We start from the raw sequence: 26,432 nt of genomic DNA, 5'->3' as shown, positions 1-26,432 counted from the left end.
ATTTAAGTGATTTAAGTGGTGGGGGACCTAACCTCCTCTAGGGGGGTCCGGGGGCATGCTCCCCCGTGAAGATTTGTTTTTAAATGTTTAAGTTAAATGCATCAATCTGGTGCACTTTGAGAGCAACATGAAGAGATCTATGGATACATCTCTCAACACCCATATGAAACAGAACTGTAAGCAGATTTTCTTTTTCTTTATGGATCTTTTACAAATCCCTCCCCTTTTAAACTCTATTCTTGTTTATTAATAGCAACTTTTTTGTACTGTCATATAGTATTTTATACCTGTTTACTTTATTCTCTTATTTTTCTCTAATTCTTTTGCGGTCTAGATTAAAAAAAATCTTTTTGCGTGTGTTTATAAATTACCTCGAGGGCCGTACCAAATGGTCTCGCGGCCCGGGGGAGGAGGTTCCCCACCCCTGCATTAAGGCATAGATTCAGATGTATCCAAGTCCATTTAAGTACAATGCACACTTGCAATAAGATATGACAGTTGCTGAATTCATTCCCACTTTCCATACTGACCATAGAACAATCCTGGCTGGTGCATCAATATTTGTGTACATTTGGCATAAGAGTTCTCTAGGAATGCAAACCTGTTCTTTTCCATTTCATCCTTATGCATTGATTCATTATCTTGTCTTAAGGTAAGACAAGAGAACAGACTGGACCTCATTTGTCCATAAGTCAGGATCTGCGGCAGACAGATGATCCACTTAATGACTTTGGTCGCCACGGTAATGTTACTGTAATGACTCTGACCTCTCTGGAGTCCCGTCCTGCTCCTGACCTTTTCGTGGCAATTTAGTGACAAAAAACACAAGCGGTAAATAAATAATGAGGTTTTGTTTGGAAGTGGTTTGTGCCACAAAGTTCTGTGATTGAGAAGTGAATTAGAGGTGCGCAGAGCGTCGTGTCAGCATTTCATTCACAGGTATAGGGCATCTATCAACACTGGCTTCAACCAACAGCTAGAAGATGCTGTGTTCTTTTAAAATGCTTTTCATTCTCATGGCAGTGTGGTCTCATTTGTGGAGCTGAAACTTGTTTTCGACACATTACCAGTTATTCACTTTCCATGCCAATATAATTCTGCAATACACAAATAATCATACATAATACAGACACTTTCTTTTGCAATTGTAATGTGCAATAATTAGTTTGCTATATGAAAAAAACTAAAATGTTTATAATGTCCAAACAGTTTTATAAATTGTTCTAATGCCTCAACACCTTAATATGTTACTTATGTCACTCTTTAAATAGCTGCTACTTATTTTGTATCCATTATCCTTTATTTTTATTCTACTACTAATGTGTGCTTTTCTACTCTATATTTAATAAGTCATTATTATTGCATGCCTTTTCTCTACCTGCTATGCCACTTTTGCTGTCACACTGTACATTTCCCCGCTGCCGGACGAATAAAGGATTTCTGATTCAGTTTTTTTTACTTATACCTGTTTTTCTCCTTTTTTCTGCAGGTATGCATTGTGCAAAAGAGGGACACGGAGAAGATGTACGCAATGAAGTACATGAACAAACAGCAGTGCGTGGAGAGAGATGAGGTCCGAAACGTCTTTAGAGAGCTTGAGATCCTACAGGAAATTGAACATATTTTTTTAGTAAATCTCTGGTGACTATCCCATGTTTTTATACTTTCAATGTGGTCTGCACTGCCTGTGTCGGTCGCCTGCTTTGTCTGTCTATGCATTTTGTATATCTGCCCCTCCGAATAGACAAGTGCATGCTCACTCTTAAATCCCTCAAATAGATGTTAGAGATTCTGCACTTTATTTTGGCACTTAGTGGAGAAAGAAAGTGCTGTTGGTTTCCTAAATGCCTAAAGCAAAGAAAACCACAGCTATTCATTTAAGAAACAATTTACACAGCAGAGATATTTTGTAATATTAATTTTGACTCAGAGCCCATGAAGCACACATTTGATAATTACTGTGGTTTATAATGACCTTACTCTTCCCTTGAGTCTGATATGTGGGTGAATGGAGGCTGCTTTCATTATTCAACGCTCATCTCCGAGCGGGACACATTTCTAAATGTAATTGGGGACCTGGCACGGCATTCACGGCATATTACACAAAGCACTTTACCTCCTCTGTAATTGGTAGAATGATATTGCACGTGCCTATCTTCTCTGAGCAATTGTTGGCAGAATATGTTGATATTCATGCATCGCATAATGGATTGTGTAGAGACTGAGCAGATGAACCAAGACATAGTAGAGCTCATTCCCTCATCAAGTTGTGAATGATTTAGGTTTAATGTTCGGGATATGTTTGGCTACTAGAGAAGCCACTCTACTAGAACAAGCTGTGGGCATTTAATGATCGTACAGTAGTAGGCCTGTGTCTTTTTTATAGTAGCCTATCATTCCCTGCAGGAGTGTATGGCTGCCAAAGCATTCTGTGTTCTAGTTGTCCATGTGTTGCTTCTCTCTCCCTCATGCTTTGCATCCAGCACTATCTCAAATGGCCATTACTGACAAAGAGGCTAAACTGTATAATTGCTGCGACGTGGGAAGAAGAAGTTTCACACTTCACACCTCCTCTCTGTTTCTAAGTCAGTTTCACGGAGATGCTCCACAAAGGCCCATTTATCTTGTTGGGAAGTTGTAACTCGACGAAATGTCTTAGTTACTGCAGATCAGGGGTCGGCAACCCCTGCCACGTGTGCCACCATTGGCACGCGGGACCGCAACCAGTGGCACACTAGGAATAAGTGTGCAAAATATTTAAATTGTATGTTCGGATCCTGAATGAGACCGCCGGCAGAGCGCGTCTCCCCCTGCAGAGCGCGTTTCCCCCTGCAGAGCTTGTCTTTCACGCAGCACAGAAGAATAACTTCTAGGCCCCGCTCTCTTTAACTCCAGTCGACTTGCTGCTGCTTTCCTCCATGGTGAAAGGACCAGGGGTGTAGCGCACTTCACACATTGCACTACCCATAAGGAGCTGTACATGCCGCAGTTTCTGCGTGGCTGTGTCTTTAGTTGAAAACCCAGTGGCGATCTACTCATCTGTCACGAACGCCGGCACACTACTCAGATTTTTTTTTAAATGGCATTTCATATCAAAAAAGTTGCCGACCCCTGCTGTAGATAATCCACATTTTGTCCTTCATACCCTTCGGTATGGATGAATATCCCTAACCCAATGAGGATAGGTAGTGACAGAAACATTACAAAATAGTATCTAATGTACCTAAAGACTTATGATTACATGAGACATTTGTTGTTAATTTGCCATAGATTTGAGATATCTACGTCAGCTCTGGTACGAGTCAAATTGTGTCACTCTCTCACATCTTAACCCAAATGTTATGCAGCTTTTTGAGTTCTTTTTCTGACTTGAAAAATTGTTTTATTATTCCTTAGCTCATGCTTCTTCTTCCGCTATGTTTTAAGAAAATGGGGCCATTCGTTTTCCTCAACACTTTTGACAGACAGACAGACAGACAGACAGACAGACAGACAGACAGACAGACAGACAGACAGACAGACAGACAGACAGACAGACAGACAGACAGACAGACAGACAGACAGACAGACAGAAATACCCGAGTCAGTACCTTTGAATAAATGTAAATTCAAATTGTCTTAGTGACTCTTGATCAGGGGTGTCCAAACTTTTTTCACTGAGGGCCACATACAGAAAAATATACGAAAGTGTTGGGCCACTCACTAGAGGTGAAGTATATTGCCTCAAGTTAAGTTATAAGTCAATCAAATGTAGGTCAATGATGCTTGTTACTTGAATATGCTTTAAGAAAAAACAGCCTCCATCACAGCTCTCCATCTCTTTTTGTATTTTTCTTTTTTCTTTTAAATTCTCTGTCAAAGCGTCTTTGAGTTTCCTGAAAAGCGCTATACAAGTCTCATGTATTATTATTATTATTATTTCATTTCCTTTCAGCCTCAGATTGCTTATCATAAGAGGAAGTATGAAGGGTAGATTTCAAGCGTGTTATACAAATAGGTTATTGGGCTTTTTTCTTATCATTGTATTAAACGGTGACAGGATCTTTTAAGACCGAAGCTATCAGCAAGGCTTGATACCACTAGAGGTACATTAAGAGGCATTTTTTGTTCTGTTGACGGGCATCTAAGCCTGCTTAAAGAAATTATAACAAATGTGCGTTTAACCAACACCTTAAAACTACCAAAAGCTTAACTCCCTTATTAAACACTGCTCTCGACAAAGCGATCACTGCCAGTCAATTAGCCTTTTGTTTCTGAGTGCATGGGGATGCTTTGAACCCCTAACACTGACTTGCAAGTCTTGTTCAATAGGGATAAACCAACCTTTTAAAGGGCCTTCGGGCTGCTTTTCTTAAAAGGAGTGTCCCGAACTTGCCCCGAGCTTGTGTGATTATATTTGATCCCTCTTGAAAAGCATAGGGAAGCTGTCAGATCTGCAACAAATAAAGCATCTTAGTAAGAGTTGAAGAGCAAAGGCACATCCTCAACAGGCTGTTGTACCTTCCATCAGGTTGTTCGACATCAGAGAAATGGGACGTCTAAACAGCTGTGCGCCTGAATGCAGCTGTTACTATGTGAATCTGTCTAAGCAGCGCACAGACCATGAACTTGAGCAGCTGTGTTGGTGTTTGTAAGAGAATAACCTGGACCCATGCAAGAGAGAGAATCCCCTTTTTGGTACCCTAATTGTGCAGAAATACAGTCAGAAAGTGACTGAAAATAGAGTCTGGATTGGTTCCACCGTCCTCATCAAGCAAATGGATTCATACAGGACCAATCCAAAGATCATCCTCTGAGACAAAGGTTTTGAGCTTTCTCTGTGCATAGCAGTGATTCATTGAAGGAAAGCTGTGCTTTTCCTTCTTGAGATAGAGGGAGGAGGACATATTGAGCAGAAAAAGAAATCAATGTATATCTGGAGTCTGGCATGTTTGATATTTCTACCCAAGTTTACGCCTTGTGAGCATCTGTGCGTGACAGCCTTGTTATGTGTTGCACCTGTATGCATCACATAAAGTGCCTGCTTCCTTTAGCTGCTGCTGGATACAGCAGGTAATGAGATGGGGCTGATGGGAACGCTGCTTCATATTCCCCTCGTCTCCCTCACTGTATAACAACTAGGAACCTAATTGGTCCGTCACGTGTGTATGTTGTCTAACTAATTCCCTGGAGATCAGACAGTTGCCAGCATCGATAGGCTTGTCAAACAGAGGGTTAAGATTCCTGTCAGTTTGCAATTGGGCACTCAGTTCAATATGAATGGACATGCGATAGGTTTTTGGAAACTGCCTGTTCTCAAAAGCGTACAATGAAAGATGCAAGTCACGAGAAACGCCAGCTTTCATACAGCTTCATGGGAGTGTTCTTTATTGATACGGTGCCAGGAGGGAGCCAAAGAGACACTCAGCCACTCGGAGAGAATGTGGGAAAACACACCAAACAGCTGTCAGAGAAAGTGATGATTCCTGCAATCACAAAGAGGAACGGGGGGGCATAAAGTACAGAGGAGGGAAGATAAAAAAGCATTTGGCATTGATCTGGTCAAAGGAAGAGATGTACAGACTAAGAGGATTTGTGAGCTTTTCCTCCAGCTCTTACCTCCACACAAAGACACCGTTTATGCCTGGAAACATCCTGAATTCCGCTGTGCTTTTGAACAGCTCCGTCCATAGCTTCAGAGAAAATTCATTAGGAAGCAACCTTGTGGAAGCTTACACCGAATCGCATCAGCTGCGTAAAGGCTGCCTAAAGCTGGGCAGATGTCAAGTTTGCAGCCCACAATAATTGCTGCGACCATTCCCTCGCTGCAGAGACATGATGTGTAGGAGTCGAGGGTACACTGAATGGATTACCTCGGAGGAGGACAAATCATCTACCGCTCACACCAAGATGCTGACTTCTTCTTTCCCTTGCTTTTGTTTGAAGCCTCAGAGTGCAGGGGTCGTCTCTCCCCACGTAGAGAGCCAGACTAACCAGCATCAGGCGTAGCAACACATTTGATCCCCTGGTTTGCGGAGTATAGTACATCATTATAAAGGCAAGGCTCGCCTTAAGCGCTACATCACAACATATCAGTCAAACAAGCATTCACGCTCTCCCTGCGGCCTGCAGTGACTCATGGTGGACGGGACTTTGCCACAGAGGAACAGAGTCAGGGCGGGGGGCTGTCATCAGAGAGGGGGGGTCTGAACACGGCCCCACGGGAGCATCTTAAAGGATTTGAAAGGTTTCAAGTCCATCTGAAGGATTTTGTATGGCTTTGCTCTTACTGTCCATCACTCCGTCAAAGTCAGAGAGTGAGCTAGAGGAGTGGTGAGGATGGATGTTCTGTGTCCTGCTCAGCCTCCATTAGGAATATTGATTTCAGGCCTGCGTGGAACAAAGCCTTAGGAGAGTGTGGAACAAATTAGCCTCTTTAATCTACAGTCAGCATTTATAGCAAGCCCTGTTTGGGGGCATGGCCTCCAATCACCCTCATAGAAGGCCAAATAGCGTTTCTCTAATCAGTGGTGTTAAGTAACTAAGTACATTTACTCAAGTACTGTTCTTTAGTACAATTCTGAGGTACTGAGTATTTCCATTTTATGCCACTTTGTACTTCTACTCCACTACAGTTCAGAGGTAAATGGTGTACTTCTACTCCACTACAGTTCAGAGGTAAATGGTGTACTTTTACTCCACTACATGTATTTAATCCTTTTAGTTACTTTACAGATGTGGATGAATGATGTGAAATATAATCAAGTGTTAAATCAGACTTTAGTTCCACCTGGAGCAAATTCACAAGCTACCCTTCAGAATACAAAGTCATTCAAACTAGCTGCACCTTTACCAGCTTTGAGAACACTTTAATGATCAATCATTATAAAACATATCATATATATTATTCTGAAATGGACCAATCTGCACAATGACTACTTTTACTGTCGCTACTTTCACTATATTTTGATGATAATACTTTGGTACTTTTACTTGAGTAACCAGGAATGCAGGACATTTACTTGTAACAGAGTATTCCTACACTCTGGTACTTCTACTCAAGTAAAAGATCTGAGTACTTCCTCCACCTCGGCCTCTCATATATCATTGTGCATCAACAGATTGTTTTGCCCTGGATTTGCAGCCTTGAAATGGCTTCTTTTAAAGCAGAACTTTTTGTAGGACATGGCTCTGAAAGTGCACCTTGTGAAAGCAGGCCAGTGGGGGTGTCGCGTCTTCAGGCGTTTTGTTGAAGGGCGCCGAGGGGAGGGGCAGCGTTCACTCACACTATTGTTGCCGGATCCCAAAGGTGCTTGCGAGCGTCTTGTGATTGAGTCACTCAGCCACTTCCTGCCGGCCCATCTCTATCATCAACTTTATCTAGGCCATTGAAAACTTTTCAGAGCGGCTCCAGCCAACAGAATCACAAGCTCTTGTTTCTCTGTTGCCTTTTCCTCAAAACCCTTTCCCTGTCCCCCCTCCCTACCTCCCTGTGCTCATTTGTCATTGTGGCCTGATTATTTCAGCCTATACCTTGTACTCCTTCCAGCCGGCTAACCTTCTTCCCTTACTGTAGTCTCGTCTCTGTCGCAGCCTGTCCTGTCCTGGCCTCAGCCACATGGCCTCCTGCTGCTGTTAGACAGTCCCAGCCCCCCCCCCCCCCCCCCCCAGGCCCCAGATTACTGCAAGGCATTCATTCATAATCAAGTTTTGACTCACACGTCTCTGTGCCTATTGTAATAAACTGTGCTAATTGTTCAGTATGAGGAGCAGAATAGGGCATTTAAAAGTGCAGTGTCCTACTCTGTGGTCCTGTTGTATTTCTCTTATCATCTTAAAAGCTCTGATAATCACAATCAGTGTCTAGTGTATTGCCAGGTACGTTTACACATACAGGCAAATTGCTTTGGTGTATGGTACATAAGGAAATACTTAAGAGAAGGTCAAAAATATAATGATTATAAAAAGAAAATATTTGTTAAAAAAAACGAACAAAAGACAATTATTTATACCAAATATAAATATACAAAAGAAACAAAAAAACTAAACGTAGTACAATGAATATGTGACAATATATGACAGACTGTTGTATTTTATATTTTAAAGTGGAGGGCTGTGCAGATTTGAAGAGAAGTAGGGATATACAGAAATCCACCATATGCTACCTTTCCTGCAATGAAACTTGAAAGTTAGCATCTGGCTGCTGAACATTTAGAAACTCTAAAGCCGGATATTGCCCCAAGGAGCTGGTGGAAATACACATGAAACTGAAAAGAGAGTAAATATTGGATTTCTTCCTCAAGTCTTCTTCTTTCATCGTAGAGCGAAACTAGAAAGCAAGCAAATAGAATGCTGTTTGGCTTTTTCAAGATCTCCTCCTGCTCAAGAGATTCACAGCTACATGCTGCATCAAAAAAGCATTGCAGAGCACTCAGATGGTTGCTGGAAATCCCATTTACCCTTCACCTATGTCATCACAAATGTTACCATACCCTTGAAGTAAGCATGTCCTTGATTGCCAGCGTCTGAAATGGGCTTTCATGTCCCCTTTGGGCAAGACGTGGAGCCTTGGTATCTGAGAAAAGATACACAGTTTCTCCTTTGTATTAAAAGAAGCCAGTGGCATCTGATAAGAGTTTTTCCTGGACTAATTCTTGTCAAGGTATTCCGGGCAAATCCATCTGCAAGGAGACCCAAGGGTAGACCCTGAGCGTACAGAATGTGCATCTGATCTGGCCTAGGAACACCTTGGGAGGAAGTGGGAAGCCTCGAGTACTTTGCTTAAGGTCGGAACATGTTGGAAACTTCCTGGAACAGTAGGGTTAGGGTTAGGGTTCGACAAAAGACAAAAGATTGACAGTTCAACGAGAGATGAGACGTAATGACTCATAGGGGGTTAAGAGAAGACACTATCTCTCTTAAAGGCAATCAAGGTGTTCAATTGAGTGAAATTCCGTACTATCACACATGTGGCCATTTCCTTTTTTTTCAAAGTGGACGTGCTTGTCCAATTTTTTTCTTTTGAATAGTTGTGTGAAGCATACTGACCCCTATATTGTGGAACCCTTTTGACCAAGACCTAAATCAGGGCCAGAAGTTAGGGGGTGGATAGATGTCTGAATATATTTCTGTGCCGTTCAACTAAAGCTGCATTCACATGATACATCATTTCCTCTTTGCTCACTTTGAGGCTGGGCGCAGAGCCTGTAGAAAAACAGCTACTGAGGTTTTGTTTGTCTTTAAATCGGGGAGAATTTGGATCAAAGAGTTCCCTAAAAAAGAGATCAAATAGTTTGCGTTTCCTTCCTCTCCCATCCTTTGTTAAGGTCTTTAAGGTGACAATTCTTGTGAGCCCAAGAGATTTTTTTATGCTCCAGCTGTCGGCCAATATCTGACATCTCCTTGTCACCTCAGCCAAAAGTGTGGAAGCAATTGACAGCCAGCCAGAGCCGCTGCTGCTTTCTCTTAGGAGTGTAGATATTTGGGCAGGGGATTGGAAAGACTGTTTTGCAGAACACCGAGATAGCGCCTGCCGCCTCGCACAACAATGATCTGTCAACTGGATGCAGGGAATCAGACCGTGACAATTAGGTGATAAAAAGGTAACAGGGAAGAACTCCTGCCAAGTGCAACAACATCCTGCGGCCGGACATCTGCTGAGGCCGTGTTTTAATGCTGAGGCTGATCTCTGAGGGGTCAGAGCGGGTCGCTGCACCGTGTCTGATGTAGGTGGCTCTGCTGTCATTTCCTATTGAGTGCATGCTATCTCGCTACAGTGGTGTCAGGTTGTCTGAGGAAAAGGAAAAGTGTGAGGTAGAATAAACACACTTGAATGTAATACAAAGCTTTGTATGTTATATTTGTGTACACTGAGTCAATAGAGTGTACTTTCCGCCCATTATCTATTCCATCACAGGAAAGTGGAAGGCCTTTCATAAATTAATCTACGCTTTGTTTTTGGAGGAGAAAAAGACCCTAATGGGTTTTTCCACCAGTCTGTGGAAGAGAATGATTGATTTCGCTCTGCAGCAAACACGGGCCCCATTTCTCACATATAGAGAGGTAGGAAATTACACCTGAATAGGACCAATGAGAATGTACAGGCCAAGCCTCAAGAAACAGAGGGAACCTGCAGCTGTAAAAAGAACTCATATCGGCAAAGTATCAGAGCATTTAATGGGAAAATAAAGAATTGGCTCGATAGCAGACCCCATTAAACAGAGTTTGATAGACGAAACCACAGAGGCTCCATTTGTTTTTCCTCCTCCTCTTTAAATTGACAAGGGGGGCCTATTAAGATATTATTCTACTTTTTCTTAGAGGATACATTTGATTTCGATGCACAAAACAGTTTGTTCACCCGTGTGGCTTAATGTTTTGTTTAAAGTCTGGGGCAGAAATGGTGGAGCGGAGTGCTACAAATCCCCAGCCAGATCACTGAGAGGCTGTGTTTTAATTTGATGTGCATGATTAGTAAGCCTGACTGACAAAAAAGGTCTAGCAGACCACGAGCAGCCTTCAATTAAGTCACATCATGCAAAGATGGGTGTTTTCAAGCTTTAATTCGACAACCAATCCCTCTCTTTTTGCATTCCCTCCACAGTAGTGGCATGTTATTAGGATAATGATGTGTGTTATGTTGCTGTCCAGCGTGCTCAGAGCCTGCCAGAAAGCACACATTCACACAGAAACCAACTGAAGCATGCATTGACGTATATAAATATGCATTATGCATAAAGGTTGCTTATTCAAAGGTGTTTCTTTTGGTGCAAGACAGAGATGGATGTATGAATATAGCATGTTTCCCGGTGGTTGCTCATACAGATGTGTAGGTTTCTTTCAACATGCATGTGTGTCTGCAGATGTGTAACCTTTGCTCATGTCATCTACTTTGTGCACTGCTTGCGAGAGCACACACACCCTATACTGTTTGTGCTCGGCCTTTGCTTGTATTGCATGTGTTTTCTAAGACATTGGACATAGAGTGAGCAATGTCCTCCCCTCTTCTCCCAGGTACTCGTTTCAGGATGAGGAGGACATGTTCATGGTGGTTGACCTCCTGCTGGGAGGAGATCTGCGCTACCACCTGCAGCAGAACGTCCAATTCAGTGAGGACGCTGTGAAGCTCTACCTCTGTGAGATGACGCTGGCTCTGGACTACCTGCAGAACCAGCACATCATCCACAGGTACAATTAATCTCTTTTAGTTATGTGAAGTTAACAAGGAACACGTCTGGTATGATAATGCATTATAACCACTGTGATAATGCCTTATCATTTGATTATAATAATACCGTTATTTATATAGCACCTTTCTTGCATGATACAGCCCAAAGTGCTTTACAGAGTATGATAAGATACATAAAAACTAAAACAGAGAACTTATTAAAACAAAACGGAAAGCGTTAGATCACAAAACCATGAACAGTGAACGGTGATACCACTAAAAATAATCAAAAGTTAGAAGGCAAATAAAAAGTGTAGGTCTTTAATTTACTTTTTTTTTAAAACTCCAAGGAATATTGCTGCCCTAAGATCCAATTACTATAAATGACTAAGTGGTCTTCTGGTGTTTGTTTCAAGAAGAGTGAAAGAGTACAAATAAAAACTATCCAAGAACAACACAATATATTTACTGCGTTTAAAAAAAAGCCCTGATGAGAGCTGTGAAACTGAACCAAAACTGTTTGTAGCACAAATCTAAAAAACAACCAGAAATGTCCTAAGGCACTACTAAGAGCTGAGTGGAACTGTAGAGTGAGGTAATGATCTTCAATTAATGCAGCCTTCATTTGTAGCTTAAATCGCTAATTTGCAACAGCTGTGACTACACAGACATTATATCATATACACAAACAAAAAACTGACCTTCAGGATGAAATAGGTAGCTGTCAAAGGGTGGGTATTTTAAGGTGCCATATTCAGCTTTTTGGGGTTTCCCTCTCCTGTAGTGTGTTATATAGGTATGGGTACATGTAGTGCAGCTAACCAATCAGAGCAGACTGCGCTCTGGTTTCAGACAGAGGGTGAAAAGAGGCACTGCAGCACAGGCAGTATGAGAAAAATAAAGAGCTTTTTAACATTAAAGCATGGAAACATGTCCCAGTAGAGACAATAGCCGCTTTCACACCAAGTACTTTGCTGCACTTAGTTCCCAGCACTTAGTTCCCCCATGGAACTAAAGAGCAGATCGCGTTCACACCGGAATAAGTCCCTGACGGAAGATTATGCAAATGAAGCCGCTGGCGTCACTTCTTCTTCTTCCGCTTTGGGTTTACTGGCAGGCCGCAAACAACTTCACGGCGGATACTGCCACCCGAAGTCCCCGGCAGGAAGTCCCCGGAGTTGGGGACTTCCGAGTAAATCACCAAAAGCGCCGACACCTCCTCATCACTCCACCGCTCCTATGTTGTCTTTTGTTTTGCCATAAGTTAGTCTAATGCTAATAATGCTAATGCCAGCAATTGCAATGGCGGCTTCACAAAACTTTTCAGAGTTTTACGGGGCGTGGTTTGCAAATCGCCCATCCAATCAGAAATTGGAACTTTTTTCTCCCCAGGAAAGTACCACCTCTCTAGCAGGGACTAAAAAGTTGGTAAAAGTTCTCATGAACTGAGTTCTCTTTTTTGGTGTGAACGCAAAATCCCAGGAACTATCGGAACTAAACGGTAACAAAAGTACGGGGAAAAGTACTCCGGTGTGAAAGCGTCTAATGAGTACTAATATGAACCTGAAAATCAGAAGAATAGGGCCTCTTTAAAGACTCTTGTTACAGCTTTAAACTAACCAGGAATATCAAATATTTTTGTCAAATTAATCTGTGTAGTAGACAAAAAGTGATGTTAGCATGATTTATTTTAAAGTTTTACTAAATAAAAATACCTAAAACATTATATAAATGTCCAATGTTGGACTAGGTGTTTTTTTCTGGGTTTTGATTCAGTCTTCAAAAAAACAACTGAGAGAGAGCCAGACACATCGACTTCACAAATACACCCATTAAAGTGTTTATCATCCACAATACTTCCAGCTCGTTCCACATGCACCCTAAGCACCAGTGTCAGGCCATTACATCATTATTTTTTGTTTCATCAAACATACTTTTCACCAGTTTTACTTCAGAGCATTACCCTATTTTCTGCATTGAAGGACCCTAAAGAATACCTCAAGGTTGTGTCTATAACTTTTAGTTTTCAAGAGCTTTTCTCTTTGTGCTCTGTCCTCCAGCTTGAAGCATCATTATTGGTGATTTATGAATGTAATGATTTACTCTTCAGGCTGGAACACAAAAAACATGCTTTACATCCTGATGTGTGCTAGTGGTGCATGATCTCAATCCCAGAGGCAGCGCTGCATTTTCCTTTGTGTAAGCACTTAGTGTATCAGAAACACAAAGTCACAGTGTCTTTATACCAAGCAGTGTATACAGTACTATGCACTTCTTTAGGCTCTAAACATGACTGGAGTGTCTCAGTAGACATATATTTATATATTTGCACCCACCTTTATCATATCCTGTAGCTGCTTCCAGTTTGACCTCACCAGTTACAGTAAGAACACGTCCTCTTGGACAGAACATTATTCTTCCAGAGAAGTGCATGATGCCCTACAGCTCCCCTCTACATGTTCTTTAGTTTCCCCTATTTTTAACCTACCGTTGTATCCCTGAGATTCAAGAAATTCAAAGGCTTTATTGTCATAATATAAGACGTAAGAAAAAACAATAACACTATTTTAAAAAACAATAAAAAATTGTCCAAGAAGACACAGAGTAGAATAAAATAGTGCAAGATGATGCAGAGAATGTTGTTACCAAGTAGGATTCTATATACATCTAAATAGAATAATATATAGAAATTAAAATTAAATACTGTAGTGAAATAAAATGCTGTTTATTGTAAATAATAAAAAATAATAATAATAATGCATTACATTTTTTTATTAGAGCGCTTTACAAATACACATTACACATATTAGACATGTAAGAGTCATTACTGTGGACATTACCCACAGGAGCAAATGTGGGCAAAGTAAAGTGTCTTGCCCAAGGACGCAGTGGCGGGATTCGTACTGGAGTTCACCAACGCCCCTAGATCTGATGACCAACGCTCTAACCACTGCGCCAAAACCACATTGTAGTAGTAACAAATAAATAAATAAATAAATGTTGATATCGAGAAGAATATAAATAAGAATGTGTTTGTTTTCCCATGTCTAAATATCCAACATTTGTTTTTAAGAGTGCAACATAATGGAAAATAAAAGAAGATAAAGTTTAAGCCTTATGCATCGCAACATCTGGAGGCTTCTTTCAGTGAGCCTTGGTGTGGGCTGCATGGAGACCCTTATTCAGGTATTTGGGTCTCCCTGTTTTTATTTAGTGTTACTTTCCATTTACAAAGATAGCCCTAATGTTTGTTCTGGTAATTGATATCATCCATCATCCTAAAGAAGGGGGGGACTTACTCTCCGCAGCTTTTTGTCCAGATATGCTGAGCGTTGCAGTCTGTGTGTGTGCAGTCCAGTAAGGGAAGGAGACGGATCCCTGCAGACTGCAGATTTAATACCACAGATGGCTGAGAAAACAGTTTGAACCTTGTTCAAAACCTCATCCTGATTACATTGTGTGTGTGTGTGTGTGTGTGTGTGTGTGTGTGTGTGTGTGTGTGTGTGTGTGTGTGTGTGTGTGTGTGTGTGTGTGTGTGTGTGTGTGTGTGTGTGTGTGTGTGTGTGTGTGTGTGTGTGTGTGTGTGTGTGTGTGTGTGTGTGTGTGTGTGTGTGTGTGTGTGTGTGTGTGCACACGTGCTCGTGCGTGCGTCATTCCTTCTGCTTCTTATTCAAATACTCTTTTAGCACAGTAACAATACAAAGATTAATGATGAAGCACTCAGCCTGCAAATGTGTTCATCAAATGTTTTAGATAATTTAAATACATTGAGAAAATAACTAATTGAAATTCGTGAAGCATAGCCGAATGGTAAAGAATAGTCTATTTGGGAAAATACACTTGTTTTCTTGAATTAATTATGCTGAATGTGAGCCATAGTCCTTTGCTGTATACGGTCCTGTCTCTATCTTCCTTCCCTGTCTCTCTCATGGACTGTCCAATAAAGCAAAATCAATTAAACCCAATTAAATAAAGCTGGAGCCAGAACACAATTAGCATAACTTGAAGACCCCGTTGGTAAAGGCTAGCCAGGCAACATCCAAAGGGAGAAAAATACCCCCAACCCCACATCTAAAACTCGCTAATTAGCATGTTATTTCAAAAAACTTGAATTTGTTCTTTAAATATGTTGTTGCTATATATGAACATGTATCTCCCTGCTATCTCTACATGTTGCCCAGGAAACACTTCATCAATTCCAGAATCATATAGTTGAGTTTCTATTGACCTATTGACCTTTTCTGTGTGTTTTCAATTTGCACCCTAACTGGAAACAATAAGCATTTAAAGTTAATATGTTGTTACCATAAAATGAAATAACAAATCGGCAAAATGTACTTTAAATAGGTTAACAGATAAATGACGTCTACCATGTGACCTAATGTCCAGTGAAGCGCCTGTTTGGCACAGATCTGGATGGAAAATAGAAACTGAATTAAAAGCAGGATTCCACCAGGCTTCATGAACATCATATAGCTACTGTGTATAAAAATACACATTTGTATGTATTTCGATTTGCAAATGTGTTCCCACATAGGTGTATTTACAAGCTGTTTGTGTGTACCTGCATGCTTTACTATACTATAATACTATACATCTTCACATATCATATCAACATCCTCATGCATTATGCAGTGCTTGTGTAACATCCAAGCGAATATGCGCTCATTTCAAAGAATCTGACACTTTTCCACATTTCACAACACCAGAGGAAGTCATTGTCTTTTCTTTTTTTTTCTAGTCTAGTTGGCAAAGACGTCAGACATCAGTTCTGCTTATAGTTAAAGGTAACAGATGCATCTGTATCTGTGCTTTTTATTCCAAGATTTGTTTCACCCTCTCCTTGACATCAGCTGTTTGCCTTTGACACAATTATGTCTGATCTCAGAGCCATAATCCAATCCCTCCGTATCCATAGCCGGCCCCAGCTCTACAATTTAGTTCCACCCCGTAAGTTTTAGACAGGAGAATACTATACAATTATTTTGTTGCACCAACTGAATGAAGAAGGGTCTCTGGTCTCCTAGCAACAGTCGGCTGCCACCATGTCCAAGGAGGTACATTTGGTCCTATGAGAAGACAGGAAGTAAAAGTGAAGAGTCCCTTTTTCCTTTTTTCTCTCCTCTTCGCTCTTCTGTTTCCATTCTGTCTTCATCATACACTCAACACGTTTAAACAATTTGTTCCTGTACAGAATAGCAAATCGCTTCCATGCCGTTTCATGATGGATTGGTGTTTCTGTGCTCGCTGCAAAATGAATAAAAAAGTGAATTTTTGAACATCAAACTAAATGCATGCTGCTGAATGTGGCACTCGTATCAGAATCCCTCCTGTGAACATGTAAGTATTTCCCTCCAGCATTGTACTGCTGGATCAGACACCCCCCCTCTCCACCACTCCCCTCGAACAATTCTGGCAGATGATTTTAGTATCAGTTTAGCGTTGCATTGGCACAGAGCGTCCTATGGGAAGTGTACATGCTCTCTGCGGACCGTGTATTCTCCACACAAGCATGACGTGCAGCATAATTAAATAAGCCCTGCGTGCTCCGTTAATTGCCCGGGGAGGGCTTGTAGGGATTGGGAAATGTTGTGATATGTGTGTGTGTGTGTGTGTGTGTGTGTGTGTGTGTGTGTGTGTGTGTGTGTGTGTGTGTGTGTGTGTTAGGGTGTGAGTGTGTGTGTGCCTGGATGTGTCCCTCTGTTGCATAGAGGTGCCCAGTGTAAAAGGCATGTGCTGACTCTCCTGCAGGATCCTCTCGGGGGAGAGGGTTCCGTTCTTCTGCGCACTGTTTGAAATGCAGGAAATTAAAGTGATCTCCCTCTCACACACACACATACACACACACACACACACACACACACACACACACACACACACACACACACACACATTCACAACATGTTGCACCAACATGTACAGAATTCACACATTCATCAGCCTTCAAACACCTCCTACAGACTTTCACATCCACACATACTGTACACATCTAATCTCAGTCTTTCCTAGCTGACAGCAAACTAAATGACTTAAAGCACTGTTATAGTATGTGTTTACATTAGAATTATACGCACACATTGGGCTTTACATTTCTTCAAGTTATTACGTTTGTTTTGTCAGTCTTCTGTCATCTGAAATGGCGTATAAGCACTACAGAAGTGCATATTAATTTAATTAGAATAAGAGCTTCATTTGGATGGAAACCTTATTAATGTTTTTGATGACTATGACATAACATAAGCATGTTTTCGTTATTAAGGTTTCATATGTTATCTTTTTGATGTGTCTGTTATTGTCTCCTTTAGAGATGTCAAGCCAGACAATATCCTGTTGGATGAGCAAGGTAAGGATGTTAACTGTTTGCTTTGTGTGTGTGTGTGCATGTGTGTTTGTGTCTCTCAATGCTTATGTGTGTTTCCATGTGTCTGTCTCTGTTTATATGACGTTGTTGGTGTGCAGCAGACATGGGCGAAATAACAATCAGCATTTATTTTAGGCTCCTTGTTAAGCGAGGGAAAACAAACATTCAAATATATTTATCAGAACGCATTATATAATTACTTAAAGGTCACCTATTACGCAAAATCAACTTTTTCATGTCTTTTCTACATAAACATGTGGGACACATGTGTAAAGAGATTCTGAATGTTTCAGGAGAAAAGATTTGCTCACGTTTTGTCCTGATCGATTTATATAAAAACCTGTCTGAAAATGAGCTGATTAGATTTTGGCCACTTTATGATGTCATAACAATTTGTTGTCTTGTGTAACCATTAGCCAATCACCAACCAAGGTAACTCCCCCCCTCCACCTTATCACCTGAATCTCCTCCTAGAGCACCATTGTGTTCTTTTTAAACTAATACCTCTCAGAGGGGCGTGGGGAGTGGCTCCTTATTTTGATCTAAAGTCACAGACAGAGAATCAGCACTTTTGAAACAGAGGGATGCTGCAATGATCTGTTTGGTGTTTGGAGCCAAACACTTCAGAGACATGTTTTGTATATATTTGAGACCTATAATATTTTGATGAAAAAGAGTATAATAAGAGACCTTTTAATAGAAAACAGCCAATCTTTACAGTGTGGATTGTCTCGCATCAACCTCTCTTGTATTTGGGGCTTAACAGGTTAATAATTAAAGGAGTTCCACAAGGTTCTTTGCTTGGTCCATTGTCATTTGCAATCTTAATGAACAACATTATTTCTAAACACATGCTTATTGTATCCATATTTATTTACCTTTTACCATCTTCTAAAAATCTTCAGACAGTATAGAATTGTATTGCAGATGAAACCAAAATAATTGTTTTCATCTTCTATTCCTACACATTCTACCTTAAAACAACTTGATGCAGTTTACCACAGTTTTATTCCTAGATCATCATCTTTATCATTTGTTTCATATTAGTTTATTACATCTCTTAAACAAGTTTACTCCTGATACTTCATCACGTAATATAGGGGAAAAATCTCTTCCACTTTTTCAAATCAAAAAGGAATTCATTATCTCTTACCAGTTGTTGAATTCAAACGTTTACTTGTAGAACTCTTTAGAGATGGCTGTATCTGTTTCTAACACTGCTGTTAGGATGTGCTTGTGTATAAATGGCTGTGGGCCTTATCACTGTTTTAATTTCTTCTGCTGTCATCAGGTTTTCTTGTAAAAGAGATCTTCATCTCAATGAGATCTAGTAAGGTTAGATATATATAGATATCCATGATTATTTTTTAGCAGTAAGTATAGTCATGTTTTTCTGCGAGGAGAAAATTGTAAACAACAGCCGAACAACCTTTCAAGTGCACAGTTTAGTGAGATGTAGTCGATCTGGAAAAGTAGGACACATAAATGACAATGCAGGATAATATGTCCGAAAAGGAACAGGGTCAGAGTTCAGGGACGTGCTCTACACACAAAACCACCGGAATGTCACATTTTTCTTGTCCTTCATTTCATTTTCTTTTGACACATTCATATTTTTCATTTGTAGACATTTCTAAAAAAATACCAAAGCTTTGATGGATTTAGTTGTGAAGGACTTGTGTTTCTTTCTCTCAGGTCACGCTCACCTAACGGACTTCAACATAGCGACGATAATAAAGGACGGAGAGAGGGCCACTGCCTTAGCTGGAACCAAGCCCTACATGGGTAACAACACCATCTTTAAAACCATGTTATCATGCCTGATCGCTTCATGCACATACACATCCATACTGAACAAGAATGGTTATGAGGTTATTATATTTTGACTAATGTTACATTTTGAATGGATAGGCTGAAAGAAAGAATGGTCTGTAACTATGTGTACTGTGATTCAGGAAACTGAAGTCTGTATTTATGAGAGTTTTAGTTCATCACTGCTGCTCGAAGGTGCTAGACGGCTGATTTCTCAGCATATTTTTACTCGCTCATCATCACTAAAGAGGCCCTTGTGTGAATTAAGTGATAAAAATTACAGCTCTTGTGTTTATTTGTGAAAAACTCAGGCAAAAATGTCCCTTGTCTTGTGAGTCGACTGCACAGCTGAGGAAAAATGTTCTTTTGACATTTTGCAAAGTAACACAAGACGCTCTCTGACTACATGTGTGTTCAGTATTTTAAAAAGCTTCTCTGCTCCTGAAGTGTTCTCTGTTTGTGCTTTCAGCCCCAGAGATCTTCCAGTCTTTTGTTAGTGGGGGTACAGGCTACGCATTTGATGTAGACTGGTGGTCACTAGGGGTGACAATCTTCGAAGTGCTTCGTGGATGGGTAAGACATCTTGGACAATCTGAGTTGTATAGGTTCTAGAGCTGAAATTGCCTCTATTTACCCACTCCTCTTTCCCTACATCATGTCTATTGTTCATTATTTTTGTGTTCATATTTCCTTACCAGAGGCCCTATGATATCCATGCCAGTAACTCAGTGGAGTCCCTGATGCAGCTCTTCAGTACAGTCAGTGTCCAGTACAGCGCAGCCTGGCCCAAGGACCTGGTCTCCCTGCTGAGGAAGGTGAGCGTGACACAATGGGCTATCATCACCTTTCCGGTCTTTCTCTAAAGGAGCAGTGCCAAGATTTTAGTGGCATCTATTTGTGAAGTTGCACATTGCAACCAACTGAAAACCTCTCCGTTCATCACTCCTTTTTCTTTTTTTCTTTTTTTGTTTAATATACATTCAATAGCATTGCATCCCATTCCAATCCCACCCACCCAACCCTCCCCACCCGTCCCCTTAATTCCAGATCTTGTTTTTTTGGTTTTGTCCAACCAAGGATATGTGAACAAATTCCAGTACATACAATATAATACAATGTACAAGGATAACAGAGCACATCAGTGGGAAATAGTCATACAAAAAAAAGGATAAGTAGGCTACAATAACCAAGAAAAATAAAACTTTTTTTTTTTTTAATTAAGCAAAGAAATAAAGAAAAGAAAAGAAAAGAAGAAGAAAGGGAGGGGGATGGAGTCCTGCTGCTGCTGCTGTTGCTGCCACAAACTATTGCTCTAGTCATCCTGGTTTAAGGGGAACTGTAAACTATTGTAATAATTTAGGAAGGGGGTCCAAATCTTTGTAAACTTCTGCACAGAGCCTTTTAGAGTGGACCGGATTTTTTCAAGTTTAAGGAAGTGCATAGTGTCTCTTATCCTTCTAGTAAAATTGGGAGGTGCTTGATCCTTCCAGGACAGGAGAATTAGGCGCCTGGCAATCAAGGAGGTAAATGCTATGACTGCCTGAGTTTTACCTTTAAGGTTGCCGGTTTCAGGGGTGAGCCCAAATGAAGCACATACAGGATTGGGTGTGATGTCTTTTTGAAAAATCTTAGAATATGTTGCCCCAGAATGAGCTGAGGTTGGGACAGGACCAGAATGTGATCTGCTGGCCGGCTGTTACAGCGAGGGCATGAAGGGTCTAGGTCAGGGAATAGCTTCGCCAGCCTTGCTTTGTTAAAGTGCACTCTCAGAACAATTTTGAGTTGTATCAATCTATGCCTAGCACATGGGGAAGAGGTGTGTATTAAGTCAAGCACTTTCTGCCATTGATCGTCTGCCATTTCCTCACCAATGTCATTCTCCCAACGACTCCTGACATGTTGCAGAGATAAAGCAACGATATTGTTTATACTATTATAGAGTAGAGAGACCAGCCCTTTGCTACCCGGCGATAGTGAGAGAATATGATCAATTGCGTTGTTCATTGGGATGTCAGGGAAAGAAGAGATATTTGTCTTAACAAAGTGTCTAATCTGGAGATATCTGAAGAAGTGAGACTGGTAAATTAAATAATTGAGAGAGTTGTGTAAATGATCCAAATTTCCCATCTACATACAAAGTACGAACGGATTTATTCCCATTTGTGTCCCATATCCCGAAAGTAGAGTCAGAGAGGGAGGGAGGGAAGTTGTAATTATTCTTGATTGGAGAATGTACCGACATTGTCTGCAAATTGAAATGCCTTCTAAATTGCGACCAAATTCTGACGGAGTGATACACCACTGGATAAGAGCTGAATTGAGGTAAAGAAGGAGGGGACTGAGCGCATAGTATGGAACGTACAGTAGATTAAGTGGGCTACAGGCCTGTTCCAATTGTTCCCAGGCCTCGCCATTGCCAGGTACAACTTCCTTCATCCATTGTAGCATTGCTTTTATATTGCACGCCCAGTAGTAGTGGATGAAATTGGGTAGGGCCGGCAAGTTTTTTAGGTCTTTGAAGGGCACTTCTTCTTATTCTCGGGGGCTTGCCATTCCAAATTAATGATGAAATGCTTCTCTCCAATGAATGGAAGAAATACTTTTTTATCAAGATAGGAATATTCTGAAAAAGGTAGAGGAATTTTGGTAATACAATCATTGTTATCAGATTAACACGGCCAACTATGGACAAAGGTAGGTTAGTCCATCTAGTCATATCTTTCTTACATTTTTCAAACAGTGTGCCAAAATTCTTAGTGAAGAGGGATGAAAAATAGGGTGGGATTTCAATCCCAAGATATGTAAAGCCCTTTTGGACAATTCTGAATGGAAAGTGGAAAGCGGCTGGTGGATTAAGGGGAAACATCTCACTTTTTTCATAGTTGATTTTATAGCCTGAAAATGTACCAAATTGATCTAGAATTTTGAGAATAGGGGGGACAGATGTTAGTGGGTCCGTAATATATAAGAGAATGTTATCGGCATATAAGGATATTTTGTTTCTAAAGCCTCCGCGCATCACACCCAGGAAGTCCTCAGATTGTTTTACAGCAGGGGTTTTCAAAGTGTGGGTAGGTGAGCCTCCCCTCAGAGAACATAAGAACAGCCGCGCCCCCCCTCCTAATTATTATTGCTGTTATTATTATTATTATTGTTGTTGTTGCTTGCAGGGGTATTCAATTGCATTTCAAAGAGGTCCAGTAAGAGAAAATGTAATTAAATGCTCTGTTTTCGCTGTCTACCTTCCGCCATTTGAAATTACTCCGACTGTTTCTCTCCTCTTGTCGTGTCTCTGTGTGTGTTTGAATCTATCGTGCTGACTGCACCGATTTGATTGGCTGAGTAGCGTCACCTCCTTAAAACATTAAACAATAACTTTTTTAAACCTTTTTATTTTTATGTTTTAAACATATTGTATAAAACTCCCCCACTACTTGGACTATTCTTTGCACCCCTCTAGAATAAGCCCGAATGGTCTCAACCATATTGCATCAGTAACGTGCACTTGTTATTATAACAAGATCGCAAGGACGCTGGTAGCGATCGTAAAATGGAGTGTTGTTCAGTTTGTGTGTTGTGGAACATGCGTGTCCGTGCATGAAAATATACCACACACCCAATTACAATTGCATGTTCAATTCACTACCCTGGAAGTGAATACAGTTGTTAAAGTTGGAACAGCCTGTGATCAGCCGTTCTTCCTTGCATGTCAGTCGCCGACACCTTCTTACAGAGGACAGGCACATCTAGCTGCAGCACGACCCGTATATTTCCGCACGCCGTGTTCTCAAGACATATTTTTTTTTACATTTTCAACATGGTGGATAAATCCTTATATGCTCCCGGCAACACACTGAACGTCAACTTTGCCTCCTTATTACACTCACCCCTACTTTAGTGGGAACAATGAGTCTGCGTCTTTGATGGACACAGGAATAAACGCAGATCATCCTCTGGCTGCAGCCTTGACCGGTACTTGCTTTTGATCAAAGTCAATGCGGAAAACCTGCACTCACACAGGTAGGTGGAGGTGAAGGGAATGAGCACTTTTACAGCCTTTTTGGCGAGGTGGGGGAACTCGGTCTCCACAGACAGCCACAAGTGGGCAAGTGTCACTTTACTCGTCTTTTTCTCGTCCTTTTGTGTCTCACGCTGCGCCTCCCCTGAAGCTCTCTGGCGCCCCCCAGGGGAGGCGCGCCTCACACTTTGAAAACTGCTGTTTTAGAGCAATGGGTAGAGGTTCGACAGCAATGGCGAACAATAGAGGGGATAAACAGCAGCCTTGACGTGTGCCCCTGCCAAGAGGGAAATATTCAGATTGTTTACCATTAGTGATTACAGAGGCTAGTGGTTGAGAATAGAGGAGTTTAATCCATGAAATGAAGGAATCCTCAAATCCAAAAATGTTAGGAGTAAAAAATAGATACTGCCATTCAATTTGATCAAACGCTTTTTCAGCATCCAGAGATATCACCATTTCGGGGGAACAAGAAGAAGATGAGTAGACAATATTGAAAAGCCTCCGAAGATTGGAGCTTGAGTGTCTGTTTGAAATGGAGCCAGTTTGGTCTGGCGAGATACATGTAATCTGTGGAATAACCTTCTCCAAGCGCGAAGCTAGGACCTTGGATAACATTTTGTAATCCACATTAAGTAGGGAGATTGGTCGATAGGAGGCGCATTGAAGTGGGTCTTTTCCCCTTTTTGGTAAGAGAGTAATTGCAGCCTGTCGTAAGGTAGGTGGAAGAAAGCAAGAGGAAAGGGATTTATTAAACATATCTTTGAGCAGGGGGCAAAGTTGGGGCGCAAATTTCTTATAGAATTCTGAACTATAACCGTCTGGCCCAGGTGTTTTATTACATTTTAACGATTGAATAGCTCTTAGAATTTCTTCATTGGAAATCTGGCCTCTTAATAGAGAGTTATATTCGGCTGGAACTGAAGGGGAAGTAAGTTTATCAAAGAAATGGTTGAGTTGTGAGAGATTATCACATTCGGAGCTGTATAAACCGCTGTAATACTTTTTGAAGGTATCATTGATGTTCCTGTGGTCAGTGAGTGTTTCTCCTGTTTCACTATAGATTTTAGGGATAAGACAAGTGGATTGAGCTTGAACGAGCCTGCTGGGCTAACAACTTCCCAGCCTTATCACTTGAGTCATAAACAGCAAAACGAGACTTAGTAAATAGATGTGTAGCTCTGTCTGTGGAAAGTAAGTTGTATTCTGTCTGTAAACGCAGCCTTTCTTTAAAAAGTGTTGGACATGGGGAGGACGAGTAGAGATTGTCAATTTCCAAAATAGAGCGTGAGATGTCAATGAGTTTGGAGTCCCTTACTTTTTTTGCCCTGGAAGAGTATTCAATTATTTGCCCATGGAGGTAGGCCTTGAGGGTCTCCCATAAGGTTGAATGAGAGATGTCTGCTGAGGTGTTTCAAGAAGTTTCAAGAAGAAGATAATTTGAGAAGTGATATGACTTACAAACAGTTTTTCAGCCAGAAGGAGGGAGTTAAGTCTCCAGTTTCGAGAGGGTCTCAGGGAGTATGAGCAGGAGTCACTATTTCCCAGTAGTCTATTATCTAAGAGAAAGTAGTCAATGCGGGTATATGTGTGATGAACATTGGAGAAGAAGGAAAATACTTTTTGGTTGTTAAATTTAAATCTCCAAATATACGAAACAGCATTTTGAGTAATGAAATCGTTGATCATTTTAGCAGATTTGGTAAGAAGCTGAGCCCTGTTAGATGATCTATCCAATGCGGTGTTAAGCACGCAGTTAAAGTCTCCTCCTATTATCAGATTGTAGTTGTTATTAATGGGTAAGGTGGAGAATAGTTTGTTAAATAAATTATAATCATCACAGTTTGGAGCATAAACATTGACCATAATGACAGGGCTGTCGAATAACTGGCCCGAAACAATGATAAATCTCCCACTTGTTTCAGCGATCACCTCCTTAGCGAGAAATGGAATGTCCTTATGTATGAGGATTGCTGTCCCCCTGGCTTTGGCATTGAACTGTGAGTGGAAAACCTGGCCAACCCATTCCTTCTTGAGAAACTTAACGTGGTTGTTTTTCAGGTGAGTTTCCTGCAGAAAGGCTATGTCTGAGTGCAGCCGTTGCAGATAACAGTCTATTTTCTGTCTTTTCACCCAGCTGTTCATACCTTTAGTGTTTAAGGATAAAAAGTGGATGGGCCGAGCTTGATTGCAGTTAGATGTAGTTGTCATATTCTAAGAGATTAGTGGGACAAAGAGTAACAACAGAAGTTGAGCAGGGCAGGGCCGGGTGTGGGGTGTGTAGAGGGGGAAAGGAGAATGATGGGACAAGAGAGATAAAAAAGGAAAAAGGGAAAACTAACCTTGTGGCATAAAAACCTCTAAAATTGTGAAAAACAGCATCCCAGAGGGGACGTGGGGCTTGAACTGTGCACTTAATTGCCAGCTCAAAAAACACCTAACTTACACTAAGACTCTGTTGTCAATAGTAACATCAACAATACAGTATACAGCATGTAACATTACATTGTGCAGAAGTCATGAAAGGCCGGTAATAACGATTGGAGCAATTAAAGAGTGTTGCCATATACAGGTGGGCATCATTCATAACAATAGTGGTAGGAAAACAGTAATATATATGTAGGGAACAGAACATGCATATATTCACTGCTTTATAGACATGTATGAGTTTACCCCTATCAGTATGCGCACGTGAGTATTTGCGCATCTCTGTGCTCCAGTGTGATAGTGGCCTAAGCAGGTATAATAAAGGAGCAGCGCTGTGTGGACCAACAGTGACATTTCAGCAGAAGTCAGCGTCTGTCCCGAGTTTAATTCCACACATAAAACGCTTGGCAAACATTGTTATAAGGTACAGACCATAATAATAATAAAGACAATATATTCAACCAAGAAAGACGAAAGCATCTATAATATCAACTCAGTGATTTAACAGTTATTAGACACGTTTATGGGATAGGCTGTCAGGAGGACGCACCTGAACGGCCGCTGTGAAGAAAAGAGGAAACTTCTACAGGCGAGAAAAAAATGAGTTTCTGTCCCTTCTTGTGAGTGACCTGTAGCTTGGCATGAAAAAACATCCTGTACCCGAGCCC

At 41.0% G+C, this 26,432-nt stretch overlaps 1 protein-coding gene across 1 annotated transcript in view; it reads left to right on the top strand.

The window, feature by feature from the left end:
- The window catches only part of stk32c (serine/threonine kinase 32C), a gene marked incomplete at its 3' end in the record, with an annotated part of 108,843 nt that extends 87,811 nt beyond the window's left edge, over positions 1–21,032 (top strand). The window contains exons 3-9 of the mRNA XM_079689931.1: positions 1,490–1,641; positions 10,993–11,166; positions 17,452–17,489; positions 19,203–19,292; positions 19,789–19,892; positions 20,018–20,134; positions 20,967–21,032. Coding sequence (XP_079546057.1) covers positions 1,490–1,641; positions 10,993–11,166; positions 17,452–17,489; positions 19,203–19,292; positions 19,789–19,892; positions 20,018–20,134; positions 20,967–21,032 — 741 coding nt within the window. The remainder of the gene's footprint in view (positions 1–1,489; positions 1,642–10,992; positions 11,167–17,451; positions 17,490–19,202; positions 19,293–19,788; positions 19,893–20,017; positions 20,135–20,966) is intronic.
- Positions 21,033–26,432: the final 5,400 nt, after the last annotated feature.

This window comes from Notothenia rossii (genome assembly GCF_949606895.1).
Source record: "Notothenia rossii genome assembly, chromosome: 6".
In the NCBI taxonomy this organism is placed as follows: Eukaryota; Metazoa; Chordata; class Actinopteri; order Perciformes; family Nototheniidae; genus Notothenia; species Notothenia rossii.
The sequence above is the reverse complement of the archived record's forward strand: the minus strand, read 5'-3'. Positions and strand labels throughout refer to the sequence as shown.